General features: G+C 42.1%; 1 protein-coding gene across 1 annotated transcript in view; it reads left to right on the top strand.

The window, feature by feature from the left end:
• Nucleotides 1-1,158: 1,158 nt before the first annotated feature.
• The window catches only part of ajap1 (adherens junctions associated protein 1), a 94,987-nt gene continuing 70,290 nt past the window's right edge, over nucleotides 1,159-25,855 (top strand). Inside the window, exon 1 of the mRNA XM_034537534.1 lies at nucleotides 1,159-1,307. Within this exon, the coding sequence (XP_034393425.1) occupies nucleotides 1,159-1,307 (149 nt within the window). The remainder of the gene's footprint in view (nucleotides 1,308-25,855) is intronic.

A 25,855-nucleotide genomic window follows, 5' to 3' on the forward strand; every position in this document is an offset into this window, starting at 1 on the left:
GCCGGACAAAAGACGTAATAAGTTCGAATGTAAGGTCAGTCCAACAGCCAGTGAAATGAATGCTGGTCTCTGAAATAAAACGCCTTTACACACCAAGGCTTTTTTTGGGGTCAAATTCATTTCAGTAAATTTTTCTCAAAATGTCGTTTTTGTCATGAGTATGTTCACACAGAACGTGGCGAAAAAAAGCGACTTAGTCATTTTCCAGGAAGAGATGATTTTTTCTGAGCTTCCCATATTCAAACTGTACACGACATTGCACAACGACACGGAGGCTCCAGAGTCTGAACCATGATGGCAAACTCTGTATCGCCTTTAATTAGTCTTAAAAACCTGTCGCGGGCACAGAACAGTAAAGCATCCTCACGAGAGAGCATTTTTGCTCTATGTGCACAAACGAGGTCCCACGACCACGGGGGTCTGTGACGAGCGCAGAGCTTTTCCTTCACGAAGATGCTCTTCAATGTGTGTGTGTGTGTGCGTTTTGAGACTCAACGGCAGCGCGTTACAGCGACACTCCTTCCGTTGTTTCCTTTCACGGTAACACCCCCGACTAACACACACTCATTTCGCTCAAAGGGAAACTCAATAAAATGTGCTTCCCTTAGCTTTGGCTGGACAGCAATCAGACGCTGCTCTGGGTCCATAAGATCCTTAAAGTTGGACCTCGGCCTCCTTGAATCTATTCCAACTTTTTGTTGATACAATGCTGCCACTGTCACAACTTTGCATGTTTGTGTGCGTGTGAGTGAGTGTGTGTTGTGTGTGTTTAGGTCTGATGGTCAGCTGAGTGACTAAAGTTACAGTCGACCTACTGACAGAGCATATATATATATATATATATATATATATAATTTATTTTTTTTAACATCACAATTAATTAATTTGCAGTTTTCGTGGTTTGACTACACATTTACATTTTTCAAATGATTAAGACATGTAGGCTACAATGCAAGTTAATATGGTGCCAGAGTCCATAAAAACATAGTTAATGTAAGTCAGTATTACTGTCAATGACTTCACTGTTGCTTCAGAATCAGTGAATTTAGATGTGCATATGCTGCGTACGCATAGGGAGGATGCTATTATAATTGTATTATCGTGTGCTGCCTGTTATGTTAATTTGCTCAGGAACATCAAACGCCGACCCACGGACTTATGTCTGCGGCTGGGAGTGTGGATGAGTGGTGGGAAGAGATGGACAGGATAGAGACGGCTGAAATTAACGAGAGAGAACTCAAAGAGCTAGACGGGAAGCAGGTGTTCTGTCTGAGTCGGTTCCCCCATCGGGCAGCGTTTCCCTCTTGGTAAAATTGTAGCACACTCCTCGGTGGCTGCGTTCACGTGTAATCAGGCCGAAAACACAGCATGGGGAGAAGAGAAAAAAAAATACGATATGTTGCTCTAGCAATGGAATAAAATATATGAAATGAAACTATGTTGCTTCTCTTATTTCATGTGGTTGTTCTCGTCGCTTTAAAAAGCAGCTTTCTCCTAATATTCTCAAGCTAACTTAAACAACTCTTTTGATTGTTAAAGGTTAAAGTGTCTTTCCTCCTGGACTAAATGAATGCTAAAAAAAACAAAAGTGTGAAAGAAACAACGAGAGCCTACAGGGATTTATGCCGCCCAGTCCAGCGGCCATTTATTTCCATCCAAAGAGGACAAATTAGCTCCAATGTTTTTTATTTGTATCAGGCTCACTTTTTTTTGCTTGGCAACCGTTCTGCTAAATGTCCGCGTTGTGCCTAACAACGGGACTGTAAAATCCCTTTCGTGGCTTACTGCTTGAATAGACGAAGATGCGGCTACCACACAAGATATTGTAATTAACAGTCAACGATTATACATACTTGGTGTATAATAACCTTTAATTAGGTAGGCTACAGCAGGACAGATACAAAGATAATCTGTTTCAATTAATTGACATTTTATTCATTGTTTTATTCATTTAACAAGCTCTCAATGAGTCAGAGACGCTGGTTGGCTTTCACCAGGCGGCACAAGAGCCTTTAGAGTGATCAATCTCAATCAATTGAGGACCGTAACGGACAAATTCATCTCAGGTAAATACGACACTTTTTCTGATGTTAAAGCGCCCTCAGAAGTGCATGGAAAAATACTGCTTGTCTGGTAACTCGTCTAATTGCCACGGGGCATCACCTCTGCGTTAGATTTTCCTATATTAGTTTTCCGAGCCCAAACGAGGCTCATTAGCTGGCTCGCTCTAATTAGTGGATATATATCAGAACACCCTGGGGTTTCTCACACTGCATGCTGGGAAAAAATGAAATGCCATTAATCAATCTGGCCTCGTGTTTAATGTCTCGGACAGTGGAAACAAACGAAATGCTGATTGAGTCAGTGATGCGGAAACAAAGTTTGTCCGACGCAAAGAAAGTTAGTAACGGAGACGCTGAGGCATCGCAGACGGGCTTTTGAGGAAGAGTTCATATCTTAGTTTGTTGCATTAACACTGGTATAGTTTCTATTCATTCTAGTTAATTAGCCAGCTGCATGTCATTTAAATATTTCTCGATATTTAGAACACTCCCCTCAAACAGAAATGTTTCAGGCAATTAAGGAGACTTGATCTCGCTGTGTGTTCAAATAGCTCGGGAAGAGTTGGGAGAAGTGGAAGCTGTTGGATGGGAAGAAGACAAATACGGTTGGCTGCAGGAACCTGGAGAGAATCCAGCTCAATGAAGCAGGCAGACAGAACTCAGCCGTCTCTATAAAAGGAGACTTCATTGTGCGCTTTCAAATATATTGTGACAACTTCACATTTGGCACAGTGCTGTATACTGAGCTCAACATGCCATTCATGTTCTCAAAATGACACTGCTTTAGGCTCACCCGGCAGTTGAGATGAATTTTCTAAAGTGATTATATTACCCGCAGGGATATTTTGAGATCTTTAGTGGTTTGCAATAAAACATTATTAGTATTTTTTTTTTTTTTTTTTTATCCAGCTGACTAAAAAGGCTCTACAGCCCTTCCAATGTTTTAATTATAAGACAATATTCTTTGTAGATTTGCAAATAAATAATTCTCACTTAAAAAGAAAATATTAATTTGGATTTTTACATCAAGCACTTTTCACCACAAGGGAGTCAACGCATCAGTTGTCATTCGTAGCATGCTTGGGTTGCATTTCCTAATCTACTCATCCTTTCAATTCAAAACTTAAGGCAGACAGCAAATCACAGTAGAATACAAAAGAAGAAGAACACAAACTGGCAGGCTGGACACGTCAGCTAAGAATCAGAAGAAGAAGAAACAGAAGACTCGTTTCAAACCATTTCATTTGTGGTCATGAAACAAAACAATGTCGCTGGTCCATTCCCTCTATCGACACTGTTTGTCACTGCCCTCTCAAACCATAGAACATATGTTCAGGGTTAGAGAAATATCATGTTTATTTCATGTTTTTATGTATTACTATAGGTTAAGGTTAGGTGGTAATAACCACTTATATGTAAGGGAGCGGCCATGCGTAGTCTCTCGTGTTGGGGTTAGGGTTAGTCCATCTTTATGTATGTGTAAATGTTCGCTCCGCTTCGTACTTTTCTATATGTGACTTACATTCGAAAGCCTTACTCAACAACAAGACCAGCAATAACAAGGTGGAGAATAACATTGATGCTTTGAGTGCCTTGTTTGAATGGCACCAGGATGCATTTCTCTCCAAACACAGATAAGAGGTTAGCCCCAGCATGTTCAGGTCAGGTGATGTTGTGCAGACTCTCTGTCAGGTCTCATCCCGTCTCCCACATTAGTCTACAACCCCTTTGTGAGACGAGCGCGCCCTGCACAGTGTGTTCGTCCTCCTGCAGACTCTCTGTAGAGAATAGAGATCGAAGAGACACGTTCTGTTACGCGCTATTCTTTACTTCAGTAATACAAGACTCATCAGAAGCGGGTAAAGGATTTTTCCGCATCAAGACATATGAATGCGTATGCACTTACATGCTTTTCTGTTTTGAGGACAGTCTCTCATTAATGTTTTTATCTTACCCTAATCTCAATCGGGTGGTGTTACTTTCCACACTTCGGATAAAGGTTTTATTGTTACATTATGTTACAAATAACAATTGGCTATTGTTTGTTTAGTTTTTTTAGACGTGGCGGAAATGAGGGTCAACCCGTCCATTGAGCTAATCTTGAATTTAGTTATCTTAAAGTAAACTTGTGTAATTATTGACTTAAGAGCCTTTCTGAAACCAATACAAGGTTGCATTAATAAGCAATACAACACACCCATGAATTCATACACACACATGATTGTGCTGTGCGCTTGCTGGTGGCTAATGCCTGTTGCTGTTTGAGAAATGTCGTTATCCTTTCAAGTTGAACTTACTGCAAGGAACCTTCCGACTGGGTTGATTTTGGCGTCCCCCGTTTCCGAGACCACCCCCCCCCCCCACCGCTTTGCGTGGTGAAGATGTGCAGCTGTCTGACTCCCTTTAGAAAAACCTCTCATTTTACTGCGGCTCCTGGTGTCTGAGCTGAAGGAGTTCGTGGTGAACCTGCTTCACGGGAATTGTTTCGTCTGGGAATCTGACCTGATGGAAGGCACGAAGGAATAAACAGAAATAGCCGATGGTCTCGCCGAAGGTCTCGACTGCTCATGTCGTTCTTATAGAAGCATCAGTACTACACTCAAACAGATGGATAACCAGTTCCCTTTTAACTGGCTCAAAGTCAAGTTTTGTGTTCATCCAACTTTAAAAAATGCTTCAGATCCAGAATATCACATTGACAAGAATATCAAACTCAACATTAAAAAGAATATTACTGTCTAGATGTCAAGGATTCATTTGCACTTTATATGTTCTTCCACGTAAATATGTCAGTGTTTTGTATTCGAGGAATAGAACGCACCGTCCTTTAGAAGACATGACGTCTGTTCCCTGGTTTTGCTCTCGTTCCATTCATTCTCAATGGATCCGCTTGTGAATGACATTCAAATGGATTCCGGGGAATGAAAGGAAATTGTGCTGATTACCTGTTGATACATACCGTAACCGTACAGACGCCCTTATGGACACTTTTAGACAGAAGCTATAAATGAAGTCTATACATCTTCTTCACTGATGTTTGACGTCACAATCAAAAGCTCTCTGATGTTCAGGTGACACATCAACACAAATATCAGTCGGTTCAAAGTGAACTTTGGCTCAGTTCGACGGCTCCGCCGCAGCAGCACTTGAATATAATGCAAAGAGCAAAAGGAGGGCATTCTCCTTTGACAACAAACAAACCACCCATAAGGACAAACGGGCATTCACGGTGCTGCCTGAGTCCCCTCCGAGCGCCACGAAGCCCCCCACCATTTAACAATGCTCCCTTCATCTCCTGTCACATTGCAGTTTATACTCTGGATGCGAGAACATGCTTTCTTTGCAATTTCGAGGCTGCTTAATTCCTTTTGTACAGTTTATCTTTTTATAGTACTTTTTATTTTTTATTTGTTGCACTTTCCTCTTTATCTATCCGCATTTCTCTCTACTGCCTACTTATATTTGTCCTTGTGCATTTCCCCCTCTGGGGATCAACAAAGGTTATATCAACTTTCATAATGGTATCACTTTTATAGATGGCGGCTTAGAATGACATGTTCACTATAGTATACTGCATATCTACATGTATCCGCACATCCATCCGTCAGCCGTCCACCTCATCTCACAGAAACACAGCGTCACTGGATGGAGTTGGGAGATGGCCGAAAGCCTTCTGAGCCTTGCAACCTCTAATACACTGACGCCATTGAACAGGCAAGAGGGGCTGTATTGACTTTGATCTGAATTGAGCGACTTTCATGGTCAATTTTACACGGGCTGCTAGCTCTGCGCATCAATTCACCCCGAGAGGAAATGAGATTCCTTCTTCACTACTGGACCTACTGCAGTGTGAAGACCAGATACGTGCTCCCTCCGCTCTCGCATGACGTGATATTGTCTCTTTTAAGCACACACGCACACACACACACACACACACACACACACACACACACACACGCACACGCATAGCTGACCTTTGTACTGTGAGGTTTGTGGAGACCTTCAGTGGAAATACAGCCGTTCCCTCACTGTCACCACTTGTTCTATACCTGTTTTACCAATTCTTAATAAAGTCTCATTACAGTTTGTCAGCCGGTCATGGACTTTAAACATTTCATTTTATTCCCCAGCAACAGGATTATGTGGCCAGGACTTTCTCAACCCGTTCATGATGTCATTTTTTACATTTAAGGCACGCAGAGATATTTTGTCATGAAATGTGGGTTTAGGGCAATACCATCCTCATAATCATGCAATTCAGTTGTTTCTTATTACACTGATATTAAAACTAATGTACATCTTTTGTTCAGAGTGTCATTTTTGGTCATGTTGTTACCAAATATACGTGAATGTTAATACTGAACTTATCGGTTAAATGTTCACTGATAATCATACAATCCAATAACTGCTTGTCTAGCAGGGTTGAGCAGAAGTGTAATATATATATATATATATATATATATATATATATATATATATATATATATATATGTGTGTGTTATATATAAATGTTCAAGGCAATGCAAATTTGAAGTGAAACCAATGGCTGCCTGGAAGATGATGTGACGTTGCTCCAAGTCAACTTTAGGGGAGAGTTTACTTTAACCTATTTTCCAGCAACAGGTCGCATCTTCAACAGTCTGTGATCTCACAAATGTCTCAAACCAAAATGATTAAATCCCACTTTCAAACCATATTTTGCGACAAGACTTTCCCAATCCGAGGAGCAGCTAGTAGCCAATAGGCTCGGACAGTGGGCGAATCATAGAGCCATGTTTTTGGTAACGTTACGAAAGAAGGTTTGAATCCCAACAAAATAATGTATTTTAACATGTGGCTCGTCCTGGGCAAAAATGTCCTCATTCCACCTGAGCTGCATGGACAGACCTTTGAAAAAAATATCCCAAAAGTCTGTACTTAAAAAAGCTAAAGACATGCTGTCAACAAAAAAAAATGTCCGTAAGGAGAAGAAATGAAGACACTGCATTTTCTCTGTATTGAAAATATGTCTTATCTAGTAAACAGCGCTGCGTTTTCATCCTGAGCGAACCATGTGGCTGTGTTGGACCATTTTCACATTTCGTAGTTTATGTGCTAAAAAATACGAGCCTATGGAATGGTTATCCAAGGATACATTTAAAAACACCTATTTCCCTTCAAAATGTTTGGATAAAAAAAAGAAAAAAAACTTTATTTTCTTGATGTTGTGGACATTCCTTATAATTCGTTTTCCCGTAATTAAACATTTTATATCCAAAACATTCCTCTTCTTTAATTTTCTGCTCTACGGTCAATACATTTTGCCTCTCAAAAAGGTCCAAAAAGAACACGTGCGCAAACACGCCGCGGGCTCTAAATGGCTCCAGTTTAAAAAGCGTCTGTGTCATCGTCAGCTTGTCCAGCAGCCATATGACGCGGCGCATCTCGCCAAAGAGCTTCGGCGACGGGGAAACGCAGCGGGGGTGTAAGTGTATGGATGAAATTAATAAAAAATGCAGGAAAACATCAGCGCACTCTTTTCCTCAAAGCAGGCGCTGTCACGCTCTCTGCTGGTACGTGTCACATAAAGTGCACTTTGCAATACGTCGCCGCTGTACTCATTTGGCGGTTACAAGCCCACCACTCTCTCGTCTGACCGTGTTTGCGAGGAGATGAAGCGCAGGACCATCTCAAAAATGTTTTTTTGGGGGGTTGTTGTTGCAAGAGTCTCTGGTATAAACTCTAAGCTGTGGATTACCCAATCGTCTCTCGGAGGAATGGAAGATTGTTTGAAATTTGATTAAATTCACTGGACTTGTGGGTCGTAAAAGTCAGCGGTTTAGTTTTATGTAATATTATGTGAGATTATGGAAGCTAGAAGATGCTCTCGGTGCCATTTCGCTGGGACTTTAACGGCGCTTTAACATTTTTTTTATTGCAAAGTTCTTTTGAGATCAATTCCCTATTTAAGCATCCAGCAGACAGCATTCATTGAGAGTTCACTCACAGTTGCAGCACTGAACGTCGCTGTATATGAACCGTTATGCATTCCCTTACTGTTGATCTCTATGCTTAGCTGAGGAAAAAAAACCTATAAATTCAGGCAATTTGGACACATCGATATTAATACACTTTGAACAAACAAATGAAAGATGTCTTAGCAGCAGCGGAGGCGGAGCTTCAGGCCTCTACAGACTGAGGTCGGATGCCGGATATACTCGTGGTACAACCAAAGTCTTTCCCTGGAGTCAACGAGTGATCTTTCTTTCCCGAAACGGCCACGTGCTGAACAGCCAGCTAGGAGGTCACCGAGGTCCGGACCCACCGTCTCCGCTTGAAACTGTCGGGTAAGACAGCTGTCTGTGGAGGCGAGGTGGCTGGAGAAGGCAGAGAGGGTGTGGCGCAGGGTGCCTGCAGCGATGTCATACACAAAAACTACATAAAACTAAAAATATTACTTGGTGATATTTGCATCTCAAACTACTTTGCAATTTGTTGTGCCAAAACAAATGACCTTTTTTTCATATTTTAGATTTAATTTAAGACTTTTCCACCATAAATTACCGCAGAATACGAAATCAAGTGTCCTCTCCTCCCCCTCGTGGCTGACTGATTATTGCCTGCCCGTGCCTTTGCCTTTGAGATGCAAAAGTGAAATGGCACAGATCGTTTTAGGCCTTTAAACAAATGGCCGATGTGTTCTTACTACAATCATCCAATGAATCACGCATCCAGCTGTTTATATGGTTAACAATTTGCATCACAAAAATGTTAACGTCCACTGAGATGATGTGGGAAATTAAGTTGTGGTAGTGAAATATATATCTCTCTCCCTCTCCCTCTCCCTCTCCCTCCCCCCCTCCGAAGCTTTGAATTCAATCACTGCAAATTTGATTAACAACAAACCCATCGCTGGCCTTGGAGATTAAGTTTTGTTTAATTTTTCATCAGCTCTGTCAAAAGACGGTGAGGGCAGCATCACCCAATGGGGCTGGATCAATGGGCAGATGTGTCACTCGCTGAGGATTAAGCTTCCAGCTCGGTCACGCGGCATTGTTTGCGGTGCTCTTTTTGTTGTCAATATCTAAAGTGCAACCGCCCGATTTTGTCGACATAAACATGCACAAACAGAGTAAGAGCCCGGCTGCTACAATACTCTAAATCTAATCCTGATGGATTCTTTTTTTTCTTCCTTTTTCTTTTCGTATGTAAGCCTCACAGAACATAAAATCAGGGACTTCATTGCTAGGCAACTAGTCTCTGCACAGAGATGGGGAGGGTGTTCTGTGTTTACTGTCAGAGAACTGCTGCTAGTGGGAGTGCAGCCTCTCCAAAAGAGAATAGATAAAAAATAGATAAAACAGATAGCACTCGTTTGTGCAGATTTGAAATAATAATAAGACCAAGGAATTGCTGCATTCGACAAGAACATGTATGACTTGTTCGTGCTCGAGGTCCGTCCGCGCCCGGCTCAGCGTCCACTCCTAACGCGGCACATTAAAGTCTCACGGCGAGAGGCGCTCCCTGGATTACCGCGCAGCAAATTTACTGGGCAGACTACAGAGGGAGAGAGAGCTCTCTTGAGAATGGGAATGATGAGGTAATCATTCACCCTGATCTGAATTAATAAGGCCTCATTAGGCAGTCGGAGACACACTGCAGCACTGGAAAAAGCCACAGTGTGGATTCGCCCCACCAGTCGGATTTGGCCTCTGCAGCCCGCCGGCGCACACTGTGTTCGTTAAGAGAACTCCGTGTCTCATTTGCACTTGTGCATTAGCCGGATCTGAGGTGCGTGGGAATTGTATTTAATTGTCTATTTATTTTATTGTAATTGTATTCTATCGCAGGGATGGGCTCGTGCTACATGCTCGTGCTTTGTCACAACAACACAGTCGAAGGAGCAGGTCTTCTTTGAAGGGAGATGAGGATGTCAGTGCAGCAGACTCAATGTACTGTTGTTCAATAGATTCGGTTGCATCACATATTCCAGCATAATCTGCCGTGTCTGAACGCTCCACCCTTGCGAGTAACTCTCTTTTTTTGGTCTGCCAATGCGAGCGGTGTGTTCTGGGTCAGCGGGAGAGGGCCTAAAGCCCCCCAAACGGCCAACAGGCAACTTGTGACAACTCTCATTCCCTTCAACTGTCTTTACTGGGTTTGCACCCCTGTGAAGTGAACCTAAATGTGCAGACAGCCCCACTGAAAAACACCATTGATTAAATGGCCAAAGACCTCACCACAATCTAGATTTCATTACCCAGGATAAACACGTTGCATCAGGGCCTGAGCTTTTGTCTCCCTGCCAGTCTGTTTTGAAATTCAATAGATTATAGTGGCAGATCTCTGAGGAGTGGCAGAGAGAATTGTTTCATGGAGTGGAAGCCTGTGGTTTTGGTTTTATTCCCAGGGAGTACTTGCCCGAGCAGACTGAAGGGCACTTTGGTTCAGAAAGCACCCCACCTCGCCTCAATCTAAGTAGATGTGACAGGTAGCCATGAAAAACACACACAAACACACACACACAAAAATAGATGAAATGCAACAAAGACACAACAGCGAAATTACAGACATGAAAACCCCTGCCTGTCCTTTTCTCTCTGCGCTGTACATGGTATTGCATTTGGAGGACAACCAACCAGAAAGAGAAGTAATAGGAACAGTTCCAGTTTGATGCATCCTGATTATTTCCATTTACCTCAACCTTCAAAAAAAAAAAATGGAAGTTAGGTAACAGTTAAAGATCGAGCTGGAAAGTTGAAATACAATTCCATGAAAGTTACATGATATATGAAAAGAATCCTGTTGCAACAGTATCATTCGCTGTTTCGTCAGAATCATTCACTGAGGTGTGACAAGCATGCAGAAGAAACCCAGGGGTAAATTATTGAGGACTAAGTCATTGACCTACTTCTGCTCTTTCGTCAATGTTAGACTCAACTATGAATGAAGTAAGAAGGGCCAGACACTTGGAGACATGAAATAAGCACAGTGTGTTCAGATTTTAACTTTTCAATTGTTCCATTAGCTCAGAAAACCCAGCGTGAGTGAATGACCACATACTGAGTGATGAAACGATCACAGTCACTGAATGCAGTGCTTCACAACATAAAGCACATGGATCTGTACATTTTATTTGTTACTGGGGCAGATCTACTGCTGTGAGAAGACAGAATTCCCAGAGGAGAGGTCATTTATAGGACAGAGCCAGGCTGTCCGTTAGAGAAAGGTTTGCATTGGTGAACACGGACACAGTTCAGATGGGAGGACATCCAGCTCAAGGCCAAACGTTAATATCTTAAAAGATCCACGAGGACTCTGCTGGCGCACAGTTGTCCAAATGGAGAACGAAGCATCAGTGGACAGAACGGATAAAAAGAAAGAACGGTGAGCTAGATTTGTGACCAGTTTGAATCAATATAGACTCATGTAATCATGTTACTTTTCCCGTGTTGGAGTGAAGCTATAACTGCTTCCATGTAAGTAATAGCCTATTGATCCACCAGGTAGCATGTAACAAAGAGTCTTTATTCTCTCTCCCCTCTTCCTTGGTCCAGTATGTATTGACATCCAGCCTGCAGGTCATGTGAATCATTGTTGGAAATTGACATGAATGATATAACAAAGGGGGACATGTGATCTCTTGCTCCTTTATATGTTTATTGAAGCACCCTAAAAGAAACTGTTTGAAATGTTAGGATGTGTCAATAAAAAAAAAGTCTGTACTAAATAGATTTTTGCAAATATGCAATATCAGATCAACGACAATAATGCCCTGAAAGCTGCTAAGTCATCATACTATAAACTAATAAATTATGCATCTATGATAATAAAATCAAGAAGCCCCTACGGCCTACTGGTGTCCTTCAATGTGAGCTTTTTCGCATTTGACTATATTTCTAAACCTCTACGATGAGGGTCAATGCCTGTTCACACTTTATTACTGAGATGAACCTCCCGGCAGTTTGCACACACATTACCACCATCATCAATAAGTCACCCAATGACCTCCTGATGGCGGCTGACTCTGGAGCTGTCAGCGTTTTGATCCTTATAGACCTAAGTGCATCCCTCGTCCCGGTCAGACACCCACTCTCCTCGACAGCATGGAAAAATATCTGGTCATGCGGTTTGCATCATTCCTGACAGATTGTTCGCAATCTGTCATTGTCGGGGCCCACCTCTCCTGCTCATGTAATACGAGGAGTCCCACAAGGTTCTGTCTTGGGCCCACTTGTATTCTACATTTAAATGCTGCCTCTCTGGCACAGCATTAGGACATGTGATATGTGAGCAAGGATTGCATTGCTATGCAGAAAACACATAAATACCTCAAAATTGTACTTAAATACTGTACTTTATTAAAAGTACTTCCGCCACGCTTGTTTGGAAACCTCGGAACAGCTACAGTCACTTTAATGAAACCAGAGATTGTGCAGGTGAACAGGCCATTGCAGTTAATAGGTCACGTGGTATGTAGCTCGTAGTATACCACTTTCACACAGATGAGTGTATGACTTGTGTCTGACCCATTCATTACTTTTCACAACTTCTACTATGGTGTCTCCGATTGTCCCAATTAGGTGAGACTCCATGCTCCAGTGCACCACCATGAAGGGTTGGATCATTTATTATTCTTATGCAACACAGGGCTGGTCAACCAGATGCAGTTATAGTTGACAAACTGACACAGGAGTCCATTCCAGTAGTGCATGTGTTATTTGATTCAGGAGGAGAATGTGAACAGCGGCTACAAAACAATTCTCTGGGCAGATAATATGGCTTGCATCTTTACATTACATATTGACATTGCTGTCTTGGGAAGTATTGATGAGTGTACTTCTGTCCAAAGCCATACGCGCTCCACTAATAAAACACGAAAAGGGAACAGATTAAAAAGAAAAATCTGCATCTACATGCATTGCGATGTACTTATAAACCTGAGAAATCAATTACACATTTAATAGTTGGCACTTTTCTTCCCTTGTGCTGTCATATTTACACACTCCCACACCTGTATGCTTTGTCTCTCTCTCTTTCTCTCTCTCTCTCTCTCTCTCTCCCTCTCTCTCTCTCTCTCTCCCTCCCATTTTTCTTGTTCAGGCAGTGCGCTAAATACCATCAGTTGACCGAAAAAGCGGGATATAACATCCAAACCACGTCCAATACTGGTCTAGAGACGGCTGAGATGCACTACTGACATTGGACACTGCAAAACAGGAACAAACTGCACAGTGAGCAGCACCTGGTCAGGTGACGCTTGAGTCGCCCGTAAAAATGATGCACATTTGATTCAAACCCACCCACAGATGAACCCTCCACGCTGCCTTATATAACCACAGTTAAGTATGGATGACGCTCCAGCAGCCATGGCATGCAGCATTAACACCGAAAGGTCACAGCGATGCAAGGCATGTGGATGAGCATCGATATAGAGCCATTAGTCAGGCCTCTCCTGAGAATTTTCTCTTTAATACAAAACCCGTTCTATGTGACCGGCGTCTTCAGCGGCATGAACCCCACCCACCCCCTCAAAAGTTGATGTGTCTCTTGTGACAGTGCCCACAGCTTCTCAGCAAAATGTGGGGAAGCAGCAGGCACTGTTGGTTCCTGCAATTTGCCCTAATGGTTTTACATACCTCCTTCATTGAAACAGTCACTTTGATTTACCTTTGCAGAGCAGAGAGCTGGGAGGACATTTGGGATTCCAGCGGATCGGTGGCGCGTACAACGGCGATAAGTAATCCAGAAGGTGTGTTCAACAGATAAATGTCTCTTTGCTTGAGCTCCGTCCCTCCCTGTGCAGACCGTGTGGGTCTGAGGGTCTGTCGTCCTACTCTGTACTCTGTTTATTCTCAGCGCCTGCAGCTCTAATGCTCAGCCGCTTCGCTTTCTTATTCCACTCACAAGATCGTTGAAGTATTTACTAAGACATTCAAACCTATACCAACGCAACACAGTTTAGAAAAAAAGAACCACTTTTCTTCACTTGATGCTCTTAACGTTTGCCATTTAAAATTGGTTTTCAAGAAATGACTATCAATTAATGTTGGTATTTTGATAGTTTTCATATGATATTTTCATAAATACAAAGAAGCCACTTTTGTTTGGGATTAGTTTGTGAAGTTAGGTTATATGTCAGATATCAAAGTCCAGATGAGGTTAGCGGGAATGTTATTAGGTTTGTCGGTATTTTCGTCATGAAGTATTGTCTGTTATCGGATTTTGACCTGATGATGATTCTTTGGGAAAAGTCAATGAATCATCAATGTAGTTCATCCGGAGACGGACATAATCATGTTTGCTAAATGTCTTGCCACAACACAACATTTCACAGCATTCCATCCAAAAGGTGAAAAAGAAAATAGCCATTCCTGCACGCCGGTAGAAAGAAACTCGTCCGTGTTCTCTTGAGGTCAAACGACATAATGACAGCATTAGCCATTTCTTCTTTCAACGTAGGTCACTGATGTGACTCTCCTTTAGAGAGATGGGTAACGAAGCCTGTCACACTTTCAAATGCTGCACATTCAGCCATTATGCATGTAAAACATTCAGCAAATTAGCATGGGACCAGCACCAGAGGACACCAAAGGCAAGTCTTCTGTATTATTCATGGGGATTTGGGTTCCACCATCTCAGGAGCTTTTCAATTAGGAGTTCAGAATGCTTAACTTTCAACTTTCATCCAGTTTTCATAGATCTTTAGACTGACTGCGAGTCGGCCTGCATTTGCATGTATGACGTACACTTTTGATTTGTTTTCACCTGCATACAGCTGCTTCCTTTTATACTGCCAATGACTAAAGAGTGTAGGTACAGTACACACATAGCTATTTAAAGTACAGGCTTGGATCCTTCCCAAACAAGTAGAGAGAAGAGGCCAACATGTGTTGCTGCTCTCCTTCTCTCTAAGGTGTAATATGTGGTTCAGTACCACCGGACAGCTGCAGGATAACAGCTTCGATTTCTTTTGCTCTCTGCTCCGAAATCCTGTGTGACTAAATGGTCTGCCATCATGAGTGCAGTGCTGAGGTGCAGACCGCAAACAGGGCCGTCCAGTCAGGTAATGAATTATGAAATGACATTCTGTACAGTATATTTCATTGTTTGCTTCGTTCTCTTTTGAAAAATGTAAGTACAGTGACTCCAAGGACGAGCAAACCTCACGAGTGAAAGCCAGAAAGAAAACTAAACAGCAACATGGCAAGAATTATATTAAAAGGCTGGACTTTTTGGATGTTTTCTATAAACAGTATATGTACTAAATTGTAGGTCACCATACTCTATAAACATCATAACCTTTTTTTTTTAGAAAACCTTATTTCAAACATAAATGAATATTTCATTTCTTGTGGATTTTAGCCATGGAATACAAGTGCGTAGTGAGTATTTACAGCAGCAACGCTGAGTAAATGGGATTAACTCAAAATATCCTTCAAGGGTAGCATCCTATTTGTGTTTTCCCTCTAAAATTGTGTCTGTGGGGGCCATATAGAACTGCTTCTGGAAGAACAATGGGAACATTTTCATATTCTCAACCTTTCTTCATCTTGCTCGCACCAGCATCCCAAGTCGGTTTCACAAAAAACGCTTTGACTGAACAAGCACGTTAGATGAAGGCCGCCTGCTCATGAGGTTTGTGAGATTCCTACATTACACCCTCAAATTGCTATATAAGGCTACTTGTCCTGCCCCAATTGAGAAATTTAATTCACAAAAAAGTAATTTAAGAAGAACTTCAAATCGCTGCTCCTCAAATCCTGACAGCGGTTACCGTGGAGACCCAGTTTAAACCTGGCATTAATGTCTCTATATACAAGCGTAAACGCCTGCCAGGACTCATCCAATCACTGAAACCACTTGTCAAGGTGGTCTTTGGTCACAAATGTTTTGTCGTGTAAACACTAATGCGTCTTGAGGCGTCTCTCCGACAAGGACGCAACAGGGAAATACGTCACCACAGCCGCGGCGCTCCTTTTTTGCTCGTCCTCGTTCTCAAAAAAGCTGCTGTAGAAGCAGGTTATGAGTCGTGCTTATTCTTATGAAGGTAGTGCAATAATAACACGTAGGCTCCCTAGTCTGAAGCAAGACAACTCTTTATTGCTCCCACATTGTCAACTGCAGCATATTATAGGTGCACTCTCTCTGTTCTTACCTTTCACAATAAAAGCCAGAGACATAGACTGCATCTCAAACCAGAACTTAAATTTGTTCAGAGCCTTACGCTTCGAGGCAACTAAACAAAAATAGCTTACACTGGCTTTTTCAATGTCTGACATTTTTGATAAAACCCATAGAGGTATAGTTTGAGTGTGTCAAACGCCTTTTGAATATCTTCCTCTTCTTTTAATATCTGGCAGACTAGGCAGGAAATGTTTGTTTGCATACAGACAGGGGAAATGAGATCCGATCACAAGTGGACACTTAGACGTGTGTGCAGACACATTTTAATGTGTGCACTGACGTACTTGGAGCCGCCCACGTGTGAACTGTGAAACCAATAATATTGTGATGTCAAAATATACTGATATACCATCCACCCATGAAAAAGCGTTATATAGTAAACACACTTGGAGATTTTATGTAAAAGAAAAGCGATGAAAGCGACGAGTTCACAATTTGTGTGCGAGGTTTGCGCATGAGGCTCATTGCCTCCTTTCGCTATTTTTGTTCCTTCATAAATATGTAACCATCAGGATACAACATGTACATAAGGCATTTTAAAATCGGAGTAGTTAAAGGTCAATTTAGTTTTGTACCTTCTGACAGCTTGACTGCTTCCTGTCTTTGTCCTAAGCTCGGACAAATATGGCCAACTGGTATATATGGCTCTGGGCAAGAGTTTGGTTCAATATGTTGGACTTTTTCCATGAATGCGTTGATCTGCTTTACTGATCCAAATATTCTGAGTCAAACGTCAAAGGTCGGTCTCCTAAGCTATTGGCTTCTTCTGCCAACCTTTGACTTTCTACTTCAAGTGGCTACTAAAAGTGAAATGATGTTCAGTGGACCTGCACATTAAAAGTATCCCAGTCATTAATTACCATGCAGGGGAATCAATAATTACTTAATGAGTAAAGTTGATAATCTCAGAAAGAACTTCATATCCACTGATGGCTCCTCCTCATGCACACTAATTGAGAATTGTATGATGGAGGATAACAACTGCCAATTTGATTTTGTGCAGGTTACTTCTCTTTGCATTGACATTGAGAGGATGTGGTTGTCTCTGCCTACTGATAAACTGGCTGGTATAGACCATCTATATGGTAAACACTTGCGATTTGCTTCTGATCACGTATCTACTCAAATATGTCACATCTTCAACAAATGCTTAATTTGCGGTGTGTGTCAATTAGTATACTCCCCATTTTGAGAAAATTATTGAAGAAAATGGTTTTCAAACAAATGCAGGATTATTTTATTCTGACAAGGAACGCTAGCTTAGACCACTTGATACCTCCAACCCCAAGAACAAACCTCCTCAAACTACAGTTATTTTTCATGCAATTACTGCTTGGAATTGACCAACTCCTCTTAGAACTCATACGGGTAAAAAACAATTAAAGGCGCACCTCAGGCCATTAACCACAAGACGTTTTCCATTGCTTTTGTAGTCATCTGATCCTTCTTTGTATAAATTACAGACAGAATACATCTCGACTAGATATCTGACTGTACTATTTTAATTTTTTTTAATTCTTCTGTTTTGTACTATTTTCAACGGTTTGTTTCACATCATGTTTTGCACGTTTTGTATGCATTACATTTGGTCCTGTCTGTGGACCCCAGCGTCACCTAACGGGATCCAGTTAATAAACTAAACTAAATCCAAACCACAGTCATAGCTGAGTGAGTGATTGTTGGTTGGCCTGTTGTAAAACACAATTATTTTGGAATGGCCTCAACATGCCGTTATTGATGAGAGCTCGATAGCTTTCCTACGAGAGCGCTTGACCTCGTTAATTGCTCGAGGAGATGTAATTGTGTTTCACTCACTCAAATCACCCCTTCATCCGTGCAGTCACCATGTAACCATCCACCTGTTAACATCCAGGATCTACTGTGTTGCAGCAGCACAGCGTCGTCTGAGCTTGAGACAGTCTCTCAACAAAATGTTCCATTTATAAGAGTTGAAGTTTTAGGGCCAATCTGCAGGAGTCAACAGAAGTAAAACCAGAGGTAACAGATAGAACGATATGGATTTTATTGTTAGACACTTTTCACAAAGCTCCATATATTTGAGTGAGAATTCACTTCCTTCCTGCACAGTCAGTAACAAGAAAGTAGCCGTCCCGCAGAGCTGCTCCTATGATAATGAATAGAACAATATAGATACGGTGACTGTAGGACCATTTTGGAGGAGGGGGTCGGAGGGGGATAATGGGTCCTATTTCTCAGTCGGATCAGTTATCTCCATAAAATAATGCTCATATAGTTAGAAAACAACAGCGCAAACACAAAAAAAGCTCAATAAATCAACATGGCTCAGACAGTGTCAGTGGAGCAGCTCCAGGTTGCAGATTGCAAACATCAGAAGATAAAGCTTGCGTGATGTCTGGCAGGAGGAAGGGTTTTCTCATGTTTGATTGCTGTTCCGTTTCATTTTTCGCAGCCGTTAACAGCTGATAAGATAGACCCCATTTCTCAGGTCTGCCCACTAATCTTCCTGAGCAATAACTAGGTTGGAGCCGTCTCGAACCGGAGGCAAAACAATCATTCGATGAAACCCTGAAACAAGGCCAAACCCTCTGATGGAGAAGGCATGTTCCTCTCTGGAGCAGCTTTATTAATATGTAAAGCTCAAGTAAATGCGGGATGTGTCACATGTCACTTGAGGGGGGGAGCAAGAGCAGCAGCGGAGGGACTTTTTTTGCATCTGATGGAGCTCCTCTCCTTCCGCGAGGGCTTCATTTGGAGGAAGTGAGACAGACCTCTTTTGCTGGCAGTGTTAATATTTATTCCCCTCATTTAATTGTCACCCACCCACACACTGTGAAAGACCCACGCATATCCAGCACAAATGGGTACATACCATCTTTCAACCAAAATCCGCTATGAGGTAATTTGACACAGTTGTTTTCTAATGGGTATTTTGCCGCTGGTAATGCAACAGATGAACACACTCAGTCTTCCTTCCAAAGCCTCCAGCTGTATAGGATTTAGCCTAGCACCGCTGGAGAGACCCCAGCACTTATTGCAGGCAACATGGACAATTTATGTCCCCCCCAGTTTTGGTACCCAAACAACACGTGCCATTACATAATGCTCAGCTGAACAGATAATACCCAGAGTCCCTTGGTATGCAGTTGCTTTTTCTCATTAAGAGTGGAGGGCCGGGTTATCTGGGAACACTTTCCAATAAGTAAGCCTAATTCTAAAATATCTGTTGTAACAATGTGGAGCTCTAGAATTAAGCTCAAATCAGGTATTAATAGAAGAAAAATATTGCACATATTATATTCCGAATTGTAGTTTTATAAAGCCATAATATTGTCGGGCGGCGCGAATTTTTCGCCCGAGTTGAAATATTTCAACTTTGGCGTCGGGCGTTAAAATTTGCCTCGGCCAATCAGCGTTGAGATGCTCCGCCCGTCACTGTGCCGCCATTGTTGCATCAGAAAAACATGGAGGACATCGTAGCGGTTTGCGGACCCCCCGAGCTCTTTAATACAGCTACAGGTTAGCCTGAAGTAGCGCTGGAAGCGGCAGTCATCCAGACGCAGTTCCTGGTGAAATTCACCGAGCTGTGTGCGGCGACGGGTGATGTTCCGACGTTTGTGGTATTTCCACAACAAGTACAGAGTAGAAATAGTGGCTATTTCTTTCATGGCGGACGGCGGAAGCTATAACTTTTTTTACGGAGACAAACCACACACCCTTTTCGCGTCAAACGCGTCTGTGCATTGACTTTGCATGGGATCTGGACGCGCGTTTGGTGTGAACACAGCACAACTTGTCGGGCGTCGAAACTCACGCGAGTAACGCGGCGCGAATATTCGTGGCGCGTTTGGTGTGAACGCAGCATAACAAATGGGCATGGGGAGGGTTGTCACGTTTATGAACCAATATTGGGCAAGTTGCCTGACAAATGTAATCAAGGATTGGTTGCTCATGACTCATCAGCAAAAGTAAAAAGGTTGCCTGTTACATTACTCGTCCTTTCTCAGCCCAGGTCGGTCAAAGCTACTTGCAAACACATTTTCTCTCCAGTTGTGATAGCATTGTGGTGGTTAAAGTAATTCGTCAGCCAATATGTCGGTTGCATTGTTAAAACGAGGCAAGGTGGTCCCACGTTCACACTCAGCAAAGCCTGCTAGCTTGTTAACAACCTGAACATATGCTCCTGCCAGAAATGGCCAGAGCTATAAATAAAACTATGTTTTCCTTCAAATTGTGTGGAAAGGAAAAAAAAAAAAAAAGAAGATGAGTGGTGTGTACTGTAGCGAGCCTACAGTTTAGAAAGTCTAAGATATATAGATAGTATATGATTATGCCTTTTCTATTTTGTGATGCGCGTGATAGTTAAATACCAATGGCTTAGCGGCGGGTGTTGTTGACCAAAATTACCTGGCTCATAAGATAATAAAATGTACTATTAAAAATAGTTGAGCTGCTGCAGGCATTTTTTAACTTCACCCCAAGAGGTTTTTACATTTTGAATACACCCACAGTTTTTTCATGCTGCGAAATCTGAAAGTCTGGTGTGGAAATGTTTACAAATGATTTTGTTTATATTCAGAAACAGCGATTACACATTTGAGAATTAACTTAAAACTACAACAATTAATCATTTCAACACTTTAAATGTACAATTTAAATGGGTCTTATGGGGAAGTAGATACCATTAGAAGTTGCGAAAAATCATGGCTGAATGGCTTCACTCCTTCATAATGTCAGTTAAATTTTTCATGAAGGGGTTTGCAGTGTCATTCTTTGATCTTAAGGATAGTTAAATACATATTATAGAGGTACTGTAATATATCCTGGGCCACGATTCAGCTGGGAAACGTTCACCTCTATGTAACCTGCACTTAATGAGTGAACAATGACTTGCTACAAAAGAACAGACTCTCTTGAATTTTGTTATGGATATTTATGGCCATCATAAGATGATTGCGGATGGAAGTGCCTCTCAACTGACAGGCCCTATTTCCATAATAAAGTATGTGGCTTATTCATGGTCTACGGAAGATGAATCCAACGTTTCTGTGACTACCAGCAGATCAAAATTTGTATTACACAAAAGAAAATAGCAAAATCACGTGAAAAGAGTTTAAGGACAACGCCATGGTTGCGACCATTCAGTCACAAGGAAGCCCCGCCCTAAAGCTGCTTTATTGTCTATTTTACTCTACACAGGAGCATAATTCAAGAAATTACCATCCTGCTGTATTGAAGAAGACTTGAAACTGGCGATTAAGACCATAAACTCACGTTGACAATGTTTTCCAAGGTGGTAAATCTAGTCAAGGTACGGCCATTTTCTCAGAGACTTTCTTCCTCTGTGCCATTACCGGGGTCATCCCTGCTAGAAAAATGCTGGAAACTAATATTTAAAACTAATAGCTAGATTTACATGAATTAACTTTTACTCGAGCAGCTCAAAACCTCAATTTCTCCAGTGCTTTGACTCGGTAAAACTAATAAAATCCTCATCAGCCTGAGGTGCAGTTTGTGTTCAGTGCTAATCAGGAAACATTATCACGCTAACACTATTCACTGAACGTGGTTAACATTGTACCTGCGTCTGAGTGCACAGCAGCACGGCTGCAGAATGAGTCCAGTGTGGACACTAAAACAGGAATTTGGGTGACCTCAGTAAAATGATTCAACTATGCTTTGTTTACGGGTGACTGCGGGTCAGTGGTTAGCAGGCCTGCGGTTTGATCCCCGGCTCTGCTAGCCCTAGTCGATGTGTCCTTGAGCAAGACACTTAACCCTGGATTGCTCCCTGTAGCTGTGTCTACGGTGTGTGATTGTAAGTCGCTTTGGATAATAGCGTCAGCTAAATGTAATGTAATGTAATGCCCCTCGCAGACCTCCACTCCTTATCGGCTGAGGTCGTGGTGATCATATTCATTCTGAGCACCGCTGAAGTTACACTGAATTTCCAATTCGTGGCTTCCTAAAGCGCCCCCCCCCCCAAAAAAAATCCTCATTTCTGATACCAACATACTAGATCTAGATTGGGAGAATGGGACCTTTCAGTTTCACTTCACTTTTGTTTCAAAACGCACAATGAAAACATAAAAACCTTTATATCTCCCTCATCCCCCCAAAAAAGAGCTCTTAGAATATATGTAATAACTTGAAGCCTAGACAATGAAGAAATTGCATATTTGAGCAAATATTATAGTCACAAAAATCTTGGACTTCTGACAAAGTGTAGCGTTTACAACAGCTCTGTTTGCTTCAAAGATGTCCCGTGTACTGTATGAAATCAAATGTTCGGATTTAATTGAGTCTTAAATAATGCAATCAAACAGCAGCCTGCTCGTGTGCCAGCTAACATAGCCTTCCACTAAAGATAAAATGACTTGTTCAATTCTTTATGAGCGATGGGAGGAAAAGCAAAAAGACAGCCGGAGACTATAGGCTCAAACGAATTAACCTGAATGCATTTTCATTTAGAGCGGACGGGGATTCAAACCATTCAATAAAACGGACCGGCCTAAGTGAAAACGGAGTCACCATTAATAAAAGAGGTTAGCGTTCTCGAAGCAATTATCGGGAAAGGTATTTGCAACGGTCATACCAAAGCACCATCATGTGATAAGGAGATGTGGAATATGCTGATGTGAGGAAAAATACGTTTTCAAGGTCACGAGGGAACATTAGGCAGAAGCCTAAAGGATGAAGGGGAGATTGTAACCGAGTGGACCTCAAAAGGAGTCAAAGGTTATCAAGGTGAGTCCCTGTGCAGGGAGCAAGATAGAATTCCTTGCCATTAAAATATGAATCAGTCAAGAAATAAGCAAACGCTGTTGATAACGTAACTCCATTTGTGTGGCCCTGTTTAATGGATCTTATCGCACTGATAAAAGTGTGTGTTGTTCATGAAGAATTAATTACTAACCACTACCAAGGGGGCCATGTTAGGAGAAAAGCTACCAAACAACTGCGTCTTTTATTGGCAGGAGAGTGTTTATAGGGCTTTAAAAAGAGACACGCTTTTAACAACGGATGCCCTTATCTGGAGTTTGCCAGTTCATTACCAACCACACTACATACAGAAAAAGAAAGGGTTCATCCAGGCTAATTTAGTCCTGGCGGTAATTTAGAGAAACCTGACAATTTATATGAATTGCTCTTGTCGGTTTCTTAAAAATCGTTTTAAAAAAAGATTACTCATCGTACAAAGTATTCGCCGCATGAGAGTTAACAGCTTGCTCTTTTTGCAGAGGACGGCACCTGCCGTCAGCTTGGATCAGAGCCACGGAAGAAGAAAAAGTTGTCAAAATGTCCATAAGCATATTCAAACCACTCCTGCAGCATTAGCAACGTTTCCACTCTCGAGCCACGTGTTTTAGGACAGTTGTTTCAGGAAGCGACCTGTGCGTACATTGAGGTGACGCGGGCTCACGAGCGGCTGTAGGAATGATGACTCTTGTCCGTTGGGGGGCACAGGGGGAAATAACACCTTTCAACCCAAAGCGTGATCTTTCACTGTTTCGGTACATCCTAAAGGAGTTGGAGTTCAGGTCTTTGTGAAAATATCACGTTGGGGCCAACACCATGAAAAAAAACTCCATTTCTTTTAGTCTATAGCTCCAAAGCGTTGCCAGCGGCGGCGTATTTAGCGCTCTACAGCACTGATTGTGGAGAACACTGGGATTTAACAGTGGATTGTGCTGCGTGAGCGGTTCGAGCAGCTTCTTAAGTTATGACACGTTTTTCTTTCTTTCTGGCAGTAACTGTGGACCTCTATTGTAATCCAGTGTAACTGATGTGAATCCAAGCTGACTACAGCCGCCATCCTCCAAGAAGCAGCGAGCTACAAACTTTTCAGCCTTTCAAGCTCACTGCGGTAGGAGGTTGTTATTTTTGATAGATTTCTTTAACACTGACAGATATTTGATGCACTCTGAAAGTGACTCATTCCGAAATAGAAATAAAAATATATACAAAGTACACGATGTTATAAAATATATTTAATAAAACATTTCAATGTCATGGTTGAGCGAATAGGAGTGAATAAGGGCCGTCGACCCCAATTTGATGAGATTGTGAAACGGTTTAATTGAAAAAGGAGTAGTTTACTTACATCATTTTTAATCATAGATAAGTGCATGTTTATTTTTCGAATTGGTATCATCTACACAGACTTAAACTTTGTAGACAGTATACTGTATATCGTTGACCCCACTTTGTATAACAATCTATTTTTGTTGACAGCGTGATGTCGTGGTTTCGTTCCCCCATCTTACATGGAGCTGAATCAGACCGCGACGTAGACGACACATCCTGCGCACTGCACTGCCATCGAGTCGAGCAGAGAGACAGGCGCCCGAGCAGCTGAAGACAAGGACACCAGGGCGCAGAGGGCGAATTGCTCCACAGTCGACTGTTCCACGGCTCGGGGCTCAGGCAAACATCTGTTGGTCGGTTGAATGTATTAAGATCTAAAATCGAGCCAATTACCAGAGAGAAACACAGCCCCTGGTCAGTCTGTCCGCGGCCCATTTCTGGTCAGCTGCTGATGACCGCGGCTTGCTCCCATCTTCCTCCCTCCCACAGGCGTGATTGGCTGATACTGGTCCAAGGACGGGGATGTGGGGTGCTACAGCGGCGATGAAAAGCCAAGCGACTGACTCATGTTGTTTATAAAGGAATCCGTGCTGGAGTGGGTGTGAAGAGGTGTACCTCTTTGTTTATGTGTGTATATGGTGTGTGTGAGCGTTGGGCTTAATCTCTGGCAGCTATTTAACATCGACACATTCATATTCAGATGTGCTTCCAACCGCTGGGGTTTTTTAAGGCCTTTCTCTCTCTATAGGTGGCTTGATCTGGAAGGAGGAGGCAATTATTTCTGATTGGACACAGATAAAAGGCTTTGCTAAATGCGTACGTGCCAGGTCTGTTCTGCGCTGTCGGTTCAGTGGCATCGACACCAGATTAATATGACGGTAGTGGGACGGCAGATAACGGACCAGTTATATAAATGTGTGTGATTGTTGTTCAAGGAAGTGACAATCGCCACGGCTCGGATGTGGTCCTGCTAATTGACGATCAATGCCGGCGCTGAAATCTGTAAAACTATAAATAAATGTTGTCAGGAAGTATTAAACTAAAACCACAGGCATGTTAAAAAGGGCCTGAATGGCAAGTGTCCCCCTTTGCCCAAATGTAGGTTGTAGCTCAAGTATGTATAAAATCCAGCATAAAACAACCTATGTTTATATTAATCAGACTGATTCTAACTATGCACATTTTTTACTTTTGTCTTCTAAAAGCAAAACCTAAAAGCCCCAAGCTCTGTAATATTATTACTTAATCATCACTTGAGACCGCTGTTTGTGTCCCGTTTCATAGCAACAGCCAGCGTTGCTATGAGCAGCATCATTTTTTGCAATTAAAGAAAAGGATCCAAATCAACGCACGCAGAAACAAAGCTTATGTCTTTTCTTATGTGTGTTCATGCATACTCTTTCTTCCTCGTTGAAAGCCCGGCACCTAAAGTACATTACCCACAATGCAATTTTCCTCCACATTGTTCAACTTTTTTTTCCTTCCATTTTTTAAACTTTAAATCTAGTGATGTCACGAGGGGATTTCAGGGGATCTATCAGATTTCATGCCGCTCCCTC

The sequence above is a fragment of the Cyclopterus lumpus genome, chromosome 7 (assembly GCF_009769545.1).
Source record: "Cyclopterus lumpus isolate fCycLum1 chromosome 7, fCycLum1.pri, whole genome shotgun sequence".
Lineage (NCBI taxonomy): Eukaryota > Metazoa > Chordata > Actinopteri > Perciformes > Cyclopteridae > Cyclopterus > Cyclopterus lumpus.